The following is a 15462-nucleotide window of genomic DNA, read 5'->3' as shown; positions in this document are numbered from 1 at the left end:
ATCTTGCTTTTTTAAAACACAAAAACAGTCGCCGACATAGCGGCAGAAAAACTTCGGTGCCGGTGTGAAGGTTGCCAATACCTTCCCCTCTAAAGCCTCCATAACTAGATTGGCCGTAGTAACTGATATTGAAGCACCCATCGCCGTGCCATGGGTCTGCTGATAGAGGCTTCCCCAGTAAGAAAAATAGGTGTTGCTCAGACAAAACATAAGCAACTCACAGAGCTCGGGGACGTCAAAGGGAGTGCGATCGGGAAGACTAATGTCCGCGTTTAGGGCTTCTTCGCACGTGGCTACTGCCAGATCCACTGGGACACTAGTGAAAAGAGACTTGACGTCGTACGAAACCATGACGTCGTCTTCAGTTAGAGTTACGTCCTTCAGCTTCGAAACAAGAGGACGAGTTTCCGACGTGCGTGGGCGTCTTACTAGCTAGAGGGCTCAACACTTGGTGAAGGTAGCCTGATAGCCGGTAGAGCGGTGACCTCGAGAAGTCGACGATAGGCCGAAGAGGAACGCCAGGCTTGTGGTGGATTTTAGGCAGACCGTAGATTGCTGGGGCTATACCGTTTGTGCACAGAAACCGGTAGTAGAGGCCCTTTTGGTGCGGAGGGACTAGCTGGAATAGCCTGGTTAGCAGTTCTTGAAGCTTGGACTGTAACCTGCTAGTTGGGTCACGGGCTAGAGGAGCGTATGTCTGCTGGTCTTCGAGAAGGGCCAACATCATCTTGTGGTAGTCACTGCTATCTAGCAAGACCGTGGCATTGCCTTTGGCAGCAGGAAGGATTGCGATACCGCTGTTATTCCGCAGGCTCCTGATGGCTTGCCTCTCCACTACCGATAAATGCAGTCTTGCACAATGTCTTCGCAAACCAGAGAGAACACCAATAGCACGGGTGCGCGGTTCTTGCCGTACTTCACAGGGAAGCTGGCCGACCGCGCGTTCGACCTCACAAATCACCTTTCCTGGCTCCAGGGGTGCTTCCGTGTTAAAATTCAAACCACGGGACAAAACCTTAGCCTCCTCTTCGTTTGGTGTGTACGGAGATAGGTTGATGACCTCTTGGGTGCATTGTGGCACGTCCGGCCGGAGTGTTTGCAGTTTCCTCTCTTGCGACGTTGTATGACGGCCTTCTCCCATGCTAGCGGTGAAGTTTGCGTGCAGCTGCACATCTGGGAAGTCCTCAGGAATAAGATACTCAAGTTGCCAGCGTGCAAAGAAGGTTTGCTTCTCCAAAGCTCGTAGCTTCTCGCGGCACTCAAGGATACGTGCTTGTAGTAGCTTCCGCTCGGCTTGTCGAACAATCTGGTGAGAAGTAACTGTGAGAAACAGTTGGGCTTGATCACAGGGGCATGTATGTTACAGCATTTGACAGCAAATGGACATAATCTGTGGAACGACAACGGTGCTTTTGAGCATTTTTGGCAGAAGGAAATTCAAAAGAGAGAAGTCCCGCAGAACAGTCAATGAGAGCGGTTCGAGAAAAAATCGACGCCGAGGATAATGTCATGGGGGCATTTTTCAAGGACGGTGAAGAGAACGACACTATCGTGGTCGGCAATCCATATTCAGGCGGTACGCATTCCGGCAATTGAAGGTGTGATCTCATTGGCAACTCGAACAAATGTTTGCATGGGTGGCGTCAGAACTTTGCGGAGATGCCAGCGGAGGGTTAAGCTCATTACAGAGATGTGAGCATTTGTGTCAGTGGGAGCCTGGGCTGCAACACCATCAACAGTAACGTCTAGTAAATTGGGCTTAGACTCCTTGGTTAATAGAGGATCTGTCTTCCAGGTCACAGATGCAGTATTACCTCCTTGAGCTGCATTGATTAGTCGTCTGATGAGGCGAAGGCTTAGCCTGGCAATGTCGAAAGCTGTAGCGGGCCACATGCCCACCGTGACAGCAGTGGAAGCATATTGGCTTGTTTTCAGGAGTGCTCCGCTCTTCGGAATTTTGTGTCTGAAAATGGCGTGGGGCATATTGGTGGGGACCAGTTAAGACACGAGGAACAGTGAAAGCGTTTTTCGGGTGAGCTACAGAGCAAATGCGTGGAATGGTGTGGCTTGCGAGCTCTTGCTGTATATCGCATGGGTTAGGGAGATGGAAGGTGACGTTCATTCACGGGTCGGGGCTAGTTGGGCAGCCGTAGCCGTAGCCTCCAGATCATAGCGTACTATTTTCATTAAGTCATCGAACAAAGAAGGGCACATTCCAGTGGAGTGGTATACTCGTAATAGGATGTGGGAGCCGTGTTAGGCAGTCGAGTGAACTGTGGGGCAATACAGTGAGCTTTCGCTTGTTTCTTTCTTTCTTTATTTGGTACCCACAGCGCCTTTTGGCATTACAGTGGGGGGAATAACAAAAAGAAATTCATCAACTAGTTACGTTAATAACCAAAGAAACATTTTCCAGAGGCTGCGAGGCCATTTTCAAGATGTTTAAACGGTCTGCACTCTGTAATGATGCCGGGTGTGGTGGTGCAGTCCTTATAAACAAGCAGGTTGAACGCGCCATCAGATATTCCTTCTTGCACATGGCCTACTTTGCCAGTTTCTGACGTGTCGGCATCTATCTTGTGACACAGGGCAACACCATCCTGAATAAAGGCAACGGATGACTCCATCGAGGTTTTGGCATGGGAAGAAAGTTCCTTCGCGGCTAGTTGGTGGCCAACAAGCTTTCCGAACAGCTCACGTAATTTCAATTTGCAGGTTTCCCAGCTTGTCAGGTCTGTTATGAGCGCTCGCACTCTCGTAGGTGCTTATCCAGTCATCAACGTCAGTGCCGCAGAAGGTGCTGCAGTCGCAGGGATGGGAGACGACCATAAGTGGCATAGTCGGCCAGAGGGCTCCATCGAGTGCCAAAATTTCTTTGCCGACCTGGCGTCCACTGCGCAGCTCCGTGTTTGAGGTAGCAGATGTTGCAATGCAAGTGGACCAGGATAGGGCACGCTGCGCAAGCCTCTTCATCTTCACAGCGCGCAAATGGGGTTACTGTGCGCGCAGTAATCCAGGCTGGTGCTCTGCTTTCAGCATTGACGCTGAAAACCTTTTCTACTCCCTTCCGCATGAACAAGTTTTGGTCTCTGTGAAAGAACGTATCACCGTCTACAACGGCGAGGTTAAGTTTATGCAAAGTTGCGGGATTTCCGTGGAATCCTTTTTGGAGCTTCTGCGTTTCTACTTAGCATCAACTATTGTAGGGTAGTGTGACAGTGTCTATGTGCAGAGATCTGGAATCTGTAGACGTTCTAAAGTTCCTCACCTTGTTAGTGACATTTTCTTGGCTCATGTTGACCGTGTATTGGAACGTGACTTGGAGGGTTTGGCAATTAAAACTTTCGGGTATGTTGACGATTACCTAGTACTTTGTGGAAACTATGACCCTACAAGAAAAATGGTAGACATTTTAAAAGCATTCAAACGTCACGCATTTTGGCTGACTTTTATGTCCAAGGCGCTAAACGAAAGAACAATCCAGTTTTTGGACCTGCTGTTAAAATTCGAGCAGAATCATGTATGTTGGCTCTATAGCCCGCGATCGAAGAAGCCTTTACTGCACTCTTCATCAGCACGTTCTAGGATTGTAAAATATGGGATTGTTGTCAACTGCCTCAGGCCAGCCATCTTGTTTTGTTTTCAGTCTTGTTTTCACCTAATTGAGTCTAGCTTTGGTGAACAGTTAGTTGGACCCAAACATGCTGGCTACGGTGACGGAGTCATTGGGTCGGCCTGTCTTCAGTTGTTGGATTTGGTGAAGAAAACTTGTCTCCTGCTTGTGATGTTGTGAAGGAAAAGATAGTTGTAATCTCGTACCTGCACGATGTATCTCACCGCTTGAAAGAAGTGGGGAGCTGATATTATTTATTTATTAAAGGAACACTGCTGACGGTTTTTCACCATCCTAGCAGGAGAGGGTTACAGAAGGTTCTTAACACATAGGTCACAACTAGAAGAAGTCGGAGCGTGCACGCAGTCGCAAGGCAGTGAATTCCAGTCTTCAATGGTTCGTACAAAAAAAGAATACTTGAACGTGTTATTTTTAAGAGCATATGGTCTTACAGTTTTTGAATGATTTAACCTTGCTGAGCGCTTTGGAGGTGGCAGTATATAACATTCTTTATTTAAACCGGATTCGTTGTTGTATAGTTTATAAAAGAAGGTTAACCTTGCAATTCTTCGCCGACATTCGAGTGGTTCCAGCCCACATTTATTTAACATTTCAGAAACGGAGGAGAGGCGCCTAAAATCTGAAACGATAAACCGTGCGCTTAGCCGCTGAATCCTTTCCACTTTATCTATGTCTTTGTTTAAGTATGGGTCCCACGCAAGGGATGCGTATTCCAGCACTGGTCGAACAGGGTTTTATAGGCTGCAAGTTTCACTTTGCAATCACATGATCCCAACTTCCTTCTTAAGAAGCATAGCTTCTTGTATGCCTTGGCGCAAACGATGTCGATGTGAGCGTCCCAGCTAAGTTTTGTGTTAATAGTCAATCCCAAATATTTTACGCTATTCACTAATTTAATACTCTGGTCACGGACGTGGTATTTATATTCAAGGGGGGTTTTCTTGTGTGTTACTGTAAGAGTGCAAGTTTTTGAGTAGTTGATAAACATCTGCCACCTCTCACACCAGTCAGCAATTTTACACAAGTTTTCGTTAAGCAATGATTGATGTAAGGGGCTACTGACAGTTGTATAAATGATACAGTCATCTGCAAACATTTTCAAAGTCACTCCCGCGTCAATATCGTCACAAATATCATTTACATAGATCAAGAACAAGAGTGGTCCTAAGACCGACCCTTGGGGCACTCCTGACAATACATCAATGTTTTGTGATTGGCAGCCGCTAATTTCTACAAACTGCGTTCTGTTTTTCAGATATGCAGAAATCCAGTCCACAAGGCGGAGAGCAATCCCTACACGCTGCATTTTTCTTATAAGTAAAGAGTGCGGTACCCTATCAAACGCTTTTGATAGGTCCAGAAATATTGCGTCTATTTGTTTTCTGTCATTGATAGCTTTAGCGAAGTCGTGTATGACTGATACGAGCCGAGTCGTCGTTGATAGCTTTTTTCTAAACCCATGCTGGAAGCTGCCTAATATGTTTTTTGATTCCAAGAACGAAGTTATCTGGCTGGAGAGGATGTGCTCAAGTATTTTACAGCAACTACTGATTAATGATATTGGCCTGAAGTTCGAAGCGAACAGTTTGCTTCCATCCTCGTGTACTGGGACAATTTTTCCACACAACCAATCAGGAGGTGGGCATCCGTCATCCAAAGATTTATTGAACAAAATATATAAGTAATGCAAAATCATGTCCGCATAACGCTTCAAAAAGGCATTGGGGATACCGTCAGGGCCAGAAGACTTCTTTGTATCAAGTTTTAGAAGAAGAAGGCGAATACCATTTACGTTTAAATCTATATCCGGCATTACGTTAGGCGAGAGAGGAGATGGTTCTATCGGATTATTGGTTACACACGGTTGACTGAACACACTGTGAAATGTTCTGTTTAGCTCATTAGCAATTGCGAAAGGATCAGTAACCACGCAGCCGTCAACGTGAAGCTGTTCAACAGACTTTGTTTCCGGACAAGTATCCCCAAAACTTTTGCGGTGCGTTTTCCATGAAGTTAACAAGTGTCGTTCCAAAAAAATAATCTCGAGCGGTCCGTATTTTGTGCTTCAGTGTTACTGAGAGGGAAGATATGGCATGGTTATCTTTACGCGCTGCTTTACATTTTCTTGATATTGTTCTTTTCAACTGTATTATATCGCGTGTTATCCAGGTGTTGCACCGTTTATTTTTCTCAAATTTTGGTACGAATTTATCAAGACATGATGCAGTAATGTTTTTAAACGTATTCCACAGATTTGATACGTCTCCTCTTGCCTCAAAGTCACCGAAGCACAAATCAAGTGTATCTATATTAGCTTCGTCATCCGCAGCAGAAAAGTTGAAGACACTCTTGCCCGCACTATTCTTTTTGTCAGGGCAGAAATTCGCGTTAAGTAAAACCAGCTTGTGATCAGAAATTCCATCATAAACACTGACTTTAGTGTCATCTGGAAAGTTTCCAACACATAGGAGATCTAGTACACTTTCAGTGCTTTGAGCCACTCTGGTAGGCTCTTTAACAAGTTGAACGAGATTAAATTTCAGCATCAATTCAAGCAACAAGTTACAGTTCGCTACGTCTGTTGAACCTGGGTGAAGAGTGTGCCAATTAATCGATGGTAGGTTGAAGTCCCCCGTTAATATGACTTTTTGATTAGGTTTGTAGTTCTGCTGCATGTAAGACTGAATGTTTTCCAAAAACGACTCAGGTGAAGAAGGGGGCCGGTAGACTACACCTACGAGAGCAGAGAGCCCACGAAAATCAATTTGACACCATACACTTTCATTGTCCATTATTTCGTCCATAGTTACGCACGTGATTTCCTGTTTGACTACCAAAGCAACGCCTCCTCCTGTGCAGCCTCGATCACGTCTAACCATTTTATGAGTTGGAGGAACTATTTCAGAATCTAGAATGTCCGGAGTTAGCCAGGTCTCTGTAATTGCTATGATTTGGGGATCATAAGTAAATATCATTTCTTCAAGCTCGTGAACTTTATTCACAATGCTCCTAGAATTAAGGAGAACAACTCGCGATTGTTTGGGACTGGGTCATTCATCGCGGTTACGTTGCTGGCGGATGCATTTCAGACAATCCTTCTGCTCATCCCATTCGTATATATCGTCGTCCACTCTCAGCTTATCGTAATCAAGCGATACTTTGTGACCTTGCGCCTTAAAATCACTGGAATGAGACCAGAGTTTGCTGCGCTTTGCTAAAGTGGCCTTGCAGAAGTCATGGTTTACCAAGATTTTTGTTCCTTTCAGTTTGTGACAGTTATTTGAGACTTTAAGCTTCTCGTTGTAGTAAAAAAAATTCATTATTACCGGTCGTACTTTATCGCGGCATTTTTTCCCAACCCTATGTACTCTTTCCACAGAGTTTACATCCACTCCGAGTTTATGCCCTATCAGTTTCTCGATTATCTTCTTTCTTAGTTCTGCAGCATTTTCACGATCCGGTTCGGGCAAACCAAAAATAACAAGATTGCGGCGTCTACTTCTATCCTCTAAATCGCCCAGACACCTTTGATGTAGTTGAAGATTACCTTTCAACGCTGTAACTTCAGTCTGCAGTGCCTTGATCTCTACTTTCTGTTCTTTTATCGCCACCATAACATCGTCCATTCGGGCGTTAACCGTAGATTCAAGCTTATCGTGAGCAGTAGCTAAGTTTTCGATTTTTGGTTTCAATTCTTCCTGGGAAGCAAGCATAGTATTCATCATTTTTATGAGATCGTCTATATCAGGCCCTGGATTCTGCTCAACATCCCCCGCAAGAAGAATCAAAATGACCGTCCATGCGTCCACAAGGAGACATGCACAAGTCGCCGGGCACGGCAGAACCACAATTCCTCTACAATCGCTACGAAAGCTGGTATAAGAGTATTTGCCACCAACCTGGGCGAAAAATACAGAGGGGTTTAGCGATGTTGCCATTGCGATCCCGCCGTGCCCTCTGAAGAAGTCGTTGAGGCGGTTGTTTTTATATGCTTGAGCAGGGGGCGTTGTTTCCAAGATGTTGGGAGCCGGTGACGTCATGTGCTGCGTCCACGGGAATGCCCAGTCGGAGTTCACTGTCGGTAGATCCAGGCTGCTGTCGTCATTCTTCGGCGTGAATGACACGTGCTGAGCAAGGGCGCACAGCGTAACCTGGGCGAAAAATACAGAGGGGTTTAGCGATGTTGCCATTGCGGTCCCGCCGTGCCCTCTGAAGAAGTCGTTGATGCGGTTGTTTTTATATGCTTGAGCAGGGGGCGTTGTTTCCAAGATGTTGGGAGCCGGTGACGTCATGTGCTGCGTCCACGGGAATGGCCAGTCGGAGTTCACTGTCGGTAGATCCAGGCTGCTGTCGTCATTCTTCGGCGTGAATGACACGTTCTGAGCAAGGGCGCACAGCGTAACCTGGGCGAAAAATACAGAGGGGTTTAGCGATGTTGCCATTGCGGTCCCGCCGTGCCCTGTGAAGAAGTCGTTGAGGCGGTTGTTTTTATATGCTTGAGCAGGGGGCGTTGTTTCCAAGATGTTGGGAGCCGGTGACGTCATGTGCTGCGTCCACGGGAATGGCCAGTCGGAGTTCACTGTCGGTAGATCCAGGCTGCTGTCGTCATTCTTCGGCGTGAATGACACGTGCTGAGCAAGGGCGCACAGCGTAACCTGGGCGAAAAATACAGAGGGGTTTAGCGATGTTGCCATTGCGGTCCCGCCGTGCCCTCTGAAGAAGTCGTTGATGCGGTTGTTTTTATATGCTTGAGCAGGGGGCGTTGTTTCCAAGATGTTGGGAGCCGGTGACGTCATGTGCTGCGTCCACGGGAATGGCCAGTCGGAGTTCACTGTCGGTAGATCCAGGCTGCTGTCGTCATTCTTCGGCGTGAATGACACGTTCTGAGCAAGGGCGCACAGCGTAACCTGGGCGAAAAATACAGAGGGGTTTAGCGATGTTGCCATTGCGGTCCCGCCGTGCCCTGTGAAGAAGTCGTTGAGGCGGTTGTTTTTATATGCTTGAGCAGGGGGCGTTGTTTCCAAGATGTTGGGAGCCGGTGACGTCATGTGCTGCGTCCACGGGAATGGCCAGTCGGAGTTCACTGTCGGTAGATCCAGGCTGCTGTCGTCATTCTTCGGCGTGAATGACACGTGCTGAGCAAGGGCGCACAGCGTAACCTGGGCGAAAAATACAGAGGGGTTTAGCGATGTTGCCATTGCGGTCCCGCCGTGCCCTCTGAAGAAGTCGTTGATGCGGTTGTTTTTATATGCTTGAGCAGGGGGCGTTGTTTCCAAGATGTTGGGAGCCGGTGACGTCATGTGCTGCGTCCACGGGAATGGCCAGTCGGAGTTCACTGTCGGTAGATTCAGGCTGCTGTCGTCATTCTTCGGCGTGAATGACACGTGCTGAGCAAGGGCGCACAGCGTAACCTGGGCGAAAAATACAGAGGGGTTTAGCGATGTTGCCATTGCGGTCCCGCCGTGCCCTCAACATCAATGTGGTGCTTTCAGCCAAAATTAAGTTAAACTGCATCTGTCCCGCCATCGAAAAGAATATTAATAATAAGGGCCGAGCAAACAGCTGTGGTGTGAAACATGAGAAACAGTTTGTTCCTTGTAGATTAAATGTGGCTTATTGCATTCCTTTCAATTGTGGTCGCTTTGATGTTGGCCAGTCACTGAGTGCCTTCTGGCCCTCTTCCCACCCATTGCAAAGATTGTGGTTGTACGCTTTTCCTTCATGATACAACGGTACTGTTCTCGCACGATGAACAAAAGGTGAGGGAAGTATAGTGGAAGCACATAAAATTCAAAAAATGCCTGACTCGTGTGTTAGCGCTCGTCTTTAGCACTTTTAGATGCAGAATTGGCGTATCTTGAAGAGAGCAGTACTTGAGAGCGTTCGTCTGTACAGTTGCTTATAGTGGGTTCATGTGTCATGTTTTTATCTTTGTTTTATACCTTCGATGGCTTTATATTTGTCTCTTCAATAAAAATTCAGTTTTGGTTCAGTGGTTGTCCAGTGTTATCCTTCTTTTTGTCCCGTTATTTGTGCGCTGCGAAGATGAATCTGCACCAACTAGCCTGGTTTTCTACGCTACTTCAGTCCGCAACCACTATCAATGATGTTACGTGGCGCGGAGAAATTACAGGTTGTTTACAAACAAGTCCACAGCATTGGCTCAATGGTAAAGCGGTGCCAGAGTAGCGAACTGATCAACTTTGGTAACGTCATTTTTCGCTCGTGAGTCATTTAATTTGCATTCGTTCTCGTCGTCCAATGAGGATTACTGCACGGCAACACCTACATGGCACGTTCAAAGCATCAAACAGATGGGTATTTCAGATATATGGCTCCTAACTTATGGTAATATTAAGGCGAAGCAGCAAGTACAAGGCGTGCAAGGCAGCAGCCTGACTTCTTCTGGCCATCGTTGTTGGTCTAAAGGAGCAACTAAGTATACTTGTGCATGAAGGATATGCCATATAGGCATTGACGATTTACAAAGTGACACTGTGTTTATTCAAATAGGTCGTTCTTTAAGCGGGATTCACACGACGGAGAAACCCTCTCATGGAGGCGGTCAGATATGTGACGTCAACAGCACGTGACCGAATTATCCGGCCTGGCGGCGCGTCCACACGTGCGGAGCTACGCGGAGTGACTAGCAGACGACAGCGCCGAGGAACAGGTTCCATTTTCGCCGAGGGCCACCGCCGTCGAGCGAAAACATGCGGAGGCATTTTATTTCGCGGAGCCACCGCGGGCTATCCCCACCGAGGGGCGGAGCCCAAAACCGGTCACGTGAGCGGGTCCCGCGGGCCAAAAAGAGAGGGTTTCTCCGTCGTGTGAATCCCGCTTTAGCGAGTGTGGTTATAAGGTCTTTCCCACTTCTCTTGTTTTTAATAAAGTGCTGTTTTGCCGCTTTGCGCTGAAATCAGTTTTCAACTCTTGAGGATTTGTGCCTAGTCAAGTAATGGCTCCAACGTGTGCCTCAGCAGCAGCCGCAGTTCCTAAAGCATTGTGCAGCTGAGCCCAAGGACTTTTTTGTTTTCCTTTTTTTCTTTTTTTTTAGTGAAGGCAAAAAAAAAATCGAAAACGCCCGTGTGTGGAGATTTCAGTCCGAGTTAAGATACCCAAATGTCAGCATTAACGTGGATCGAACCTAGCACTGTGTCACGCTTCATAGCCCAAGAGTGGCCTCGGCACCTACAACCCCCGAATTAAAATCTTTTTCAACTTTGTTTTTGCAGCAGTGGTGCGATGAGCTGGGCTCAGCCTAGTGCCCCCTCATATAATTCCTGACTGATAAACCGACCCAGTTGTCCTGTATGGCCATTGCGTGACAGCTGTTCTGTCCGATACACTGTAAGCACCTGCTTAGCTATTGGGAAAGGCAGTGCAGTTTGTTAACGAGATAAGAGATCAAAGCAGTCTAGCTCAGAACTTTAATCCTACTAGTGTAAGCCATTATTTGGCCTTGTGCAAATTCTCAAAGAAGTCAAAAATACCGTTTGGTGTGAAGGGACTAAAGCATGTTTTAGACACAAGACTGCATCAGCAAAGGATCTCTGGTGTCACGTAGAAAAAAAATTCAGAATAAGCAGTTAGAATAGTTCAAAAGCAGGCTAAACTAACATTTGTATACATAATAATGTAGCCATATATGGAACAAAATACACCATCAATTGTGAATTTAGATTCACTTGACGTTTGCGGTGTGGTTGTAAAAGGAAGCGTTTATTTCTTTCTTTTGGTGTTGCAGGTGCTGACTGAGAAATTGTGGAAAGTTTTGAGCCAAGATGTTCCTGGCCTAAACCGTGATGGACACGTAAAATGCTGTATGTATATTTGAGGTTATAAAGCATTTAATAAAGAATTTTTGAGCTTTGGGACTTGGTTTCTGCTGTTTCATATGCCCATACATTGCAACATGTAATCTATATTCAAATCTGTAGTTTTATTAAAAAGTTGTTTTCAGCAGACAGATTTACTATTCACTACGTCACTTTTTCATGATCAGCATGTGTTGCGGCTTGTTTTTTAGCAATTGATGCAGAACTAGCACACATACTAGGTAAAGATTTATAAGGCTTAATGTTATGTTTCAGTTTTTCAGTCAATTTGAGAACCTGTATTTGCTGTAAACTTAAGTGCTTTTGTGATCACATGCCTTGAAGCATGCTCCAGCGTAAGAATACTGGATACCAAAGCCCCTTGTAGCTTGTTTTGGTCAGTGTGTGTGGACAAACGTAAGTCATCAGTGGAGGCTTCATAATCCAACTCGCAAATAAATGTGGGTGCTAGCACCATTGGGGCTTGCAAGCAAAAAAGAAAAAGACCCGTGAACACACGATCGCGAAGAGGAGCCGGTGCAAAGGTAGTCCGGCGTGTCTAAATCTAAGAGGCGAAGTTCAGAGCAGGAGTATTTGACCGTTTTAATTCTGTCTGGGCAAAACTTTAGTGCCAACTGCCGTTTCGTCTGGGCGGAGCGCTAGATACGAATAAGAAAAAAAAAAAAAAACAAGCAACGCGGTTGTTTGTACCATCGCATAAAAAGCAGGGCACAAAGTGCAACCATCATGACAAAGTTGAAAGCAATCGTCAGAAAATATGAGTACAGTTGAACACGGATATATCGAACACGGGTATATCGAATTATTGTCTATATCGAACTCATGAATTATCCCCTTGAAAATTCTGTGTAAAAGTATAGGAATTCGTACGTTTATATCGAACGGTATTTTTCCCGACATTTGGTATATCGAACACCGCCCGAGCTGGTAGGTGCTCTTGGGCGGTCGCCGAACCCCCGATTTCCGCGGTCGCTTAGTGCCTTCGCCGAAACCCAACAGGGAGAGAAGCCGGGGCGTCGGAGCGTCACGCTTGCCTTCTGATGGATAACTGCTCGGCCAACCAAACCACCTGCGAGCTCGACAATATCGAGCTCAAGTTTCTGCCTCCGAACACAACAGCCAGGCTGCAGCCGCTCGACCGCTCGACTAAGTCGTTCAAGGTTGGGTACAGGAGGCGACTCCTCGATACGCTTTTGATGAACCTCCGTGTGGGCACCGAGCTTAAAGGTGACCAGCTGGGGGCCATACACATGATGACGGCGCGTGGAACAGCATAAAGCAGAGCGTGGCCAACTGCTTCCGGAAGGCAGGCGTCGTGACGGCCGAACATTGGGAAGCTTGCGAAGACGGCGACGACGACGAATAGGGCATGGACGACACGTTTCGCGAGCTGTCGTCCCTTTTCCCGGCTGCTGTTCCAGCCGGACTGTCTGCCGGCGACTTCGTGAACGCTGACAGCAATGTTTAGGCTGTTGCGAGCGTCGGTGACGAGGATATCGTAATTGCGGTTGCAGGAACCCAGGCTGATAGCTCGAGTGGCGAAGATCGTCCGGACGAGGATGCGGCTACACGATCGTACTCCGCCGGTGAACTGGCGGCTGCGTTCAGCTTGATTCTACGTAGTTGCGGCGACATGGGAGGAACTGGGCTGTCACACCTGGATAGCCTCGAGAATATCGAGACCAGCATCTTTAATTCCATGTACAAGACGAAGAAGCAGGCCAAGATCAGCGATTTCTTTTCACGCAAATAAAGCATCCTGTTGCGTCGTTAGTGCGGAATTAGTTGTCATTCTCGAATGCGCCGATCGGTAAGTGGTCATTCGCCACAGGTGAGGTCTCAGAGCCCATATTTTTTATATCGAATTTTTCATATATCGAACTATTTCACGATTCCTTTGGAGTTCGATATATCCGTGTTCGACTTTGGCTGCTCGTTCATAGGGCATTGGCACGCGTTTCAAATGCCATACGGTTGACGCCCTCAGTCAGTTCATTGCTCTTTCTAGCTTTTTTTTTTTGGCGGACTAAGGAAACTTTGACTTCTTGAAATTGCTCACCTCTCTCCCTCCCCCTTCTCTCTTTTCATTTCTTTTTTCATGCCTGTTCGTCTTCCCTTTCTTTACACGAATGTATGTCGGAATTGTTTATGTTTTATTGTCTTAATTCTTGCTATGTGTGTGCTATTGTTTTGCCCCCCCCCCCTTTTTATTCTTTTCATGCCTGTAGGTCTTCACTTTCTTTACACGAATGTATGTCGGAATTGTTCCTGTATTACTGTCTGTATTCTTGCTATGTGTGTACTATTATTTCGCCCCCCCCCCCTTATGTAATACCCCGCAAGGGGCCTTTAAGGGTACAATAAATGATGAATGATGATGAACATGTTCAAGGTGGGCGGCAAGTGATTATACTTATCGCGTATTCCCAGCGTGACTTAGGCCCAACTTTATGGGGCATTAGGCTAAATTTCTATTTGTCCCAGTCCAGGAATTCATTCACAATAAAGGTTGACGACTTTCACAGCGGCGGCCGATCACGGGGTGAACTGTGGATGCACGCTTGCGAAGCAACCGTTCACGCGACGATTTGCGAACGCTACACTGCGATTGCAAAACAGCACGGATGACAAAGTATTTAGGTAATATTACCTAGAACACTGTTGCAGCGTAAAACTTAATCAAACGACCCGGTTGAAGCACTTCGAAATGCACAGCGGCGGGCATCACAAGGGGACGCGAAATCCAACACAGGCACAGTTGAAGCACTTTTAACTTCGTTAAAATATCCAGATCTAGGAGTGTGGTTGAATTACAGCGCAGCCGTCCCAGAAGGCCAAATCCAGCGCGCAATTGAAACACTTGCCGGTTCACATGGAGGAAAGAAATAGGTATTCACTGCCGGCCGGCCGCCGAGCCAAGAGCGGGGAGTGTGTACACCGGCCGAACAGCCCCGCAACCCTTCGCCTTTCACTCTCGCACTCCTCCTTTTCTTCCTTTCGTGGGTGATGCATCGCCGAAACCCGAATACGCGTCCGGGCGTGGTGAATTCGTGGTGATGTCATACCAGTGCGATGGGCCTCCTAGGCCCATCGCACTAGCGCGACGTCATGCCGCCGTGCCTTGAACTTTCTAGGTCGCTTTGGTCAAGCCCAATTACGTCACCTCTCTCCGGCCCACTGAGGGCTTCCCCGTCTTAATGATCCCGCCCCGGAATTCCCAAGCTCAACGACCAAAAACCTACGCTGGCAACACAACGGCCTCCGGCTCTATACGGACGGGAGCCCCGTAGCGACTGGCGCGCCATAGGTTCACCGCGCCGAAGACGACTACAACGAAGACGGGAGCTCCTCACGTGGCGCAAGCCTACACGCAATTCTCGACGACGTCGGGCAGCCCTACGGGGCGCGCACTCACGTGATCACAATATTTTTTTTTCTTTTTGCTAAAGCCACTGCGTGAAGGTGGTGCCGGATGCCTGGCGGGGGGAGAAGGGGGGGGGGAGTTTTTTTTATTTTTTTTTTCTGACGCCAACAGGCCAAGCGCAAGCTTTGGCAGCTGTGCTGTTTCTGCTGACTGAGTGCTACTGAAAAAAATAACTAGGCATCTTGTTTTTCTATTGCACTTCTTTGTTTAAGACTAGCTGACGCTTCGTGTAACGCCATTTCGCGTCTGAGCTAATACGGGAAAGCAGGACACGTATACTCCCAGAGGAAAAGTTTACTGGACGGGCCTGTCCTTGTGGTAACAAAACGGTGTTTCACACGTTGGCCCAACAAACAGGAACAAGATCAAGCGGGGAACGAGTTAATGAGGGGTGGCCGCACCGTAAGGCGAGACACACCCTCCGGCAAGAGGGCGGGAAGTCCCTCCGGAAGCTCGAGAAAGGGCGCCGCGGGCCTAAGCGCTAAATGGAGCGTAACGCACTCTTAGACGCCGTGGCGAGACAGACTGCTTTGCCATTAGGCGCGCCGCTGCGTTGGCGCTTTGCT

General features: G+C 47.4%; 1 protein-coding gene across 1 annotated transcript; it reads right to left on the bottom strand.

Moving 5' to 3' along the window:
• Positions 1-6684: 6684 nt before the first annotated feature.
• Positions 6685-9091, bottom strand: LOC144167827 (uncharacterized). The gene has a single exon (XM_077696987.1). The coding sequence runs from the start codon at positions 9082-9084 to the stop codon at positions 6685-6687; it is 2400 nt and encodes a 799-aa protein (XP_077553113.1). The 5' UTR covers positions 9085-9091.
• Between the last annotated feature and the right edge of the window lie 6371 nt (positions 9092-15462).

This window comes from Haemaphysalis longicornis, unplaced genomic scaffold, assembly GCF_048455015.1.
Source record: "Haemaphysalis longicornis isolate Haplotype H1 unplaced genomic scaffold, Haemaphysalis longicornis Haplotype H1 scaffold_2, whole genome shotgun sequence".
Classification (NCBI taxonomy): domain Eukaryota; kingdom Metazoa; phylum Arthropoda; class Arachnida; order Ixodida; family Ixodidae; genus Haemaphysalis; species Haemaphysalis longicornis.
Note: the sequence above shows the minus strand (reverse complement) of the source record. Positions and strands in the feature narration are given on the sequence as shown.

Coding starts and splice junctions, on each gene's coding strand:
- LOC144167827 (XM_077696987.1), bottom strand. CDS start 9,084: ATGGCAACATCGCTAAACCCCTCTGTATTTTTCGCCCAGGTTACGCTG.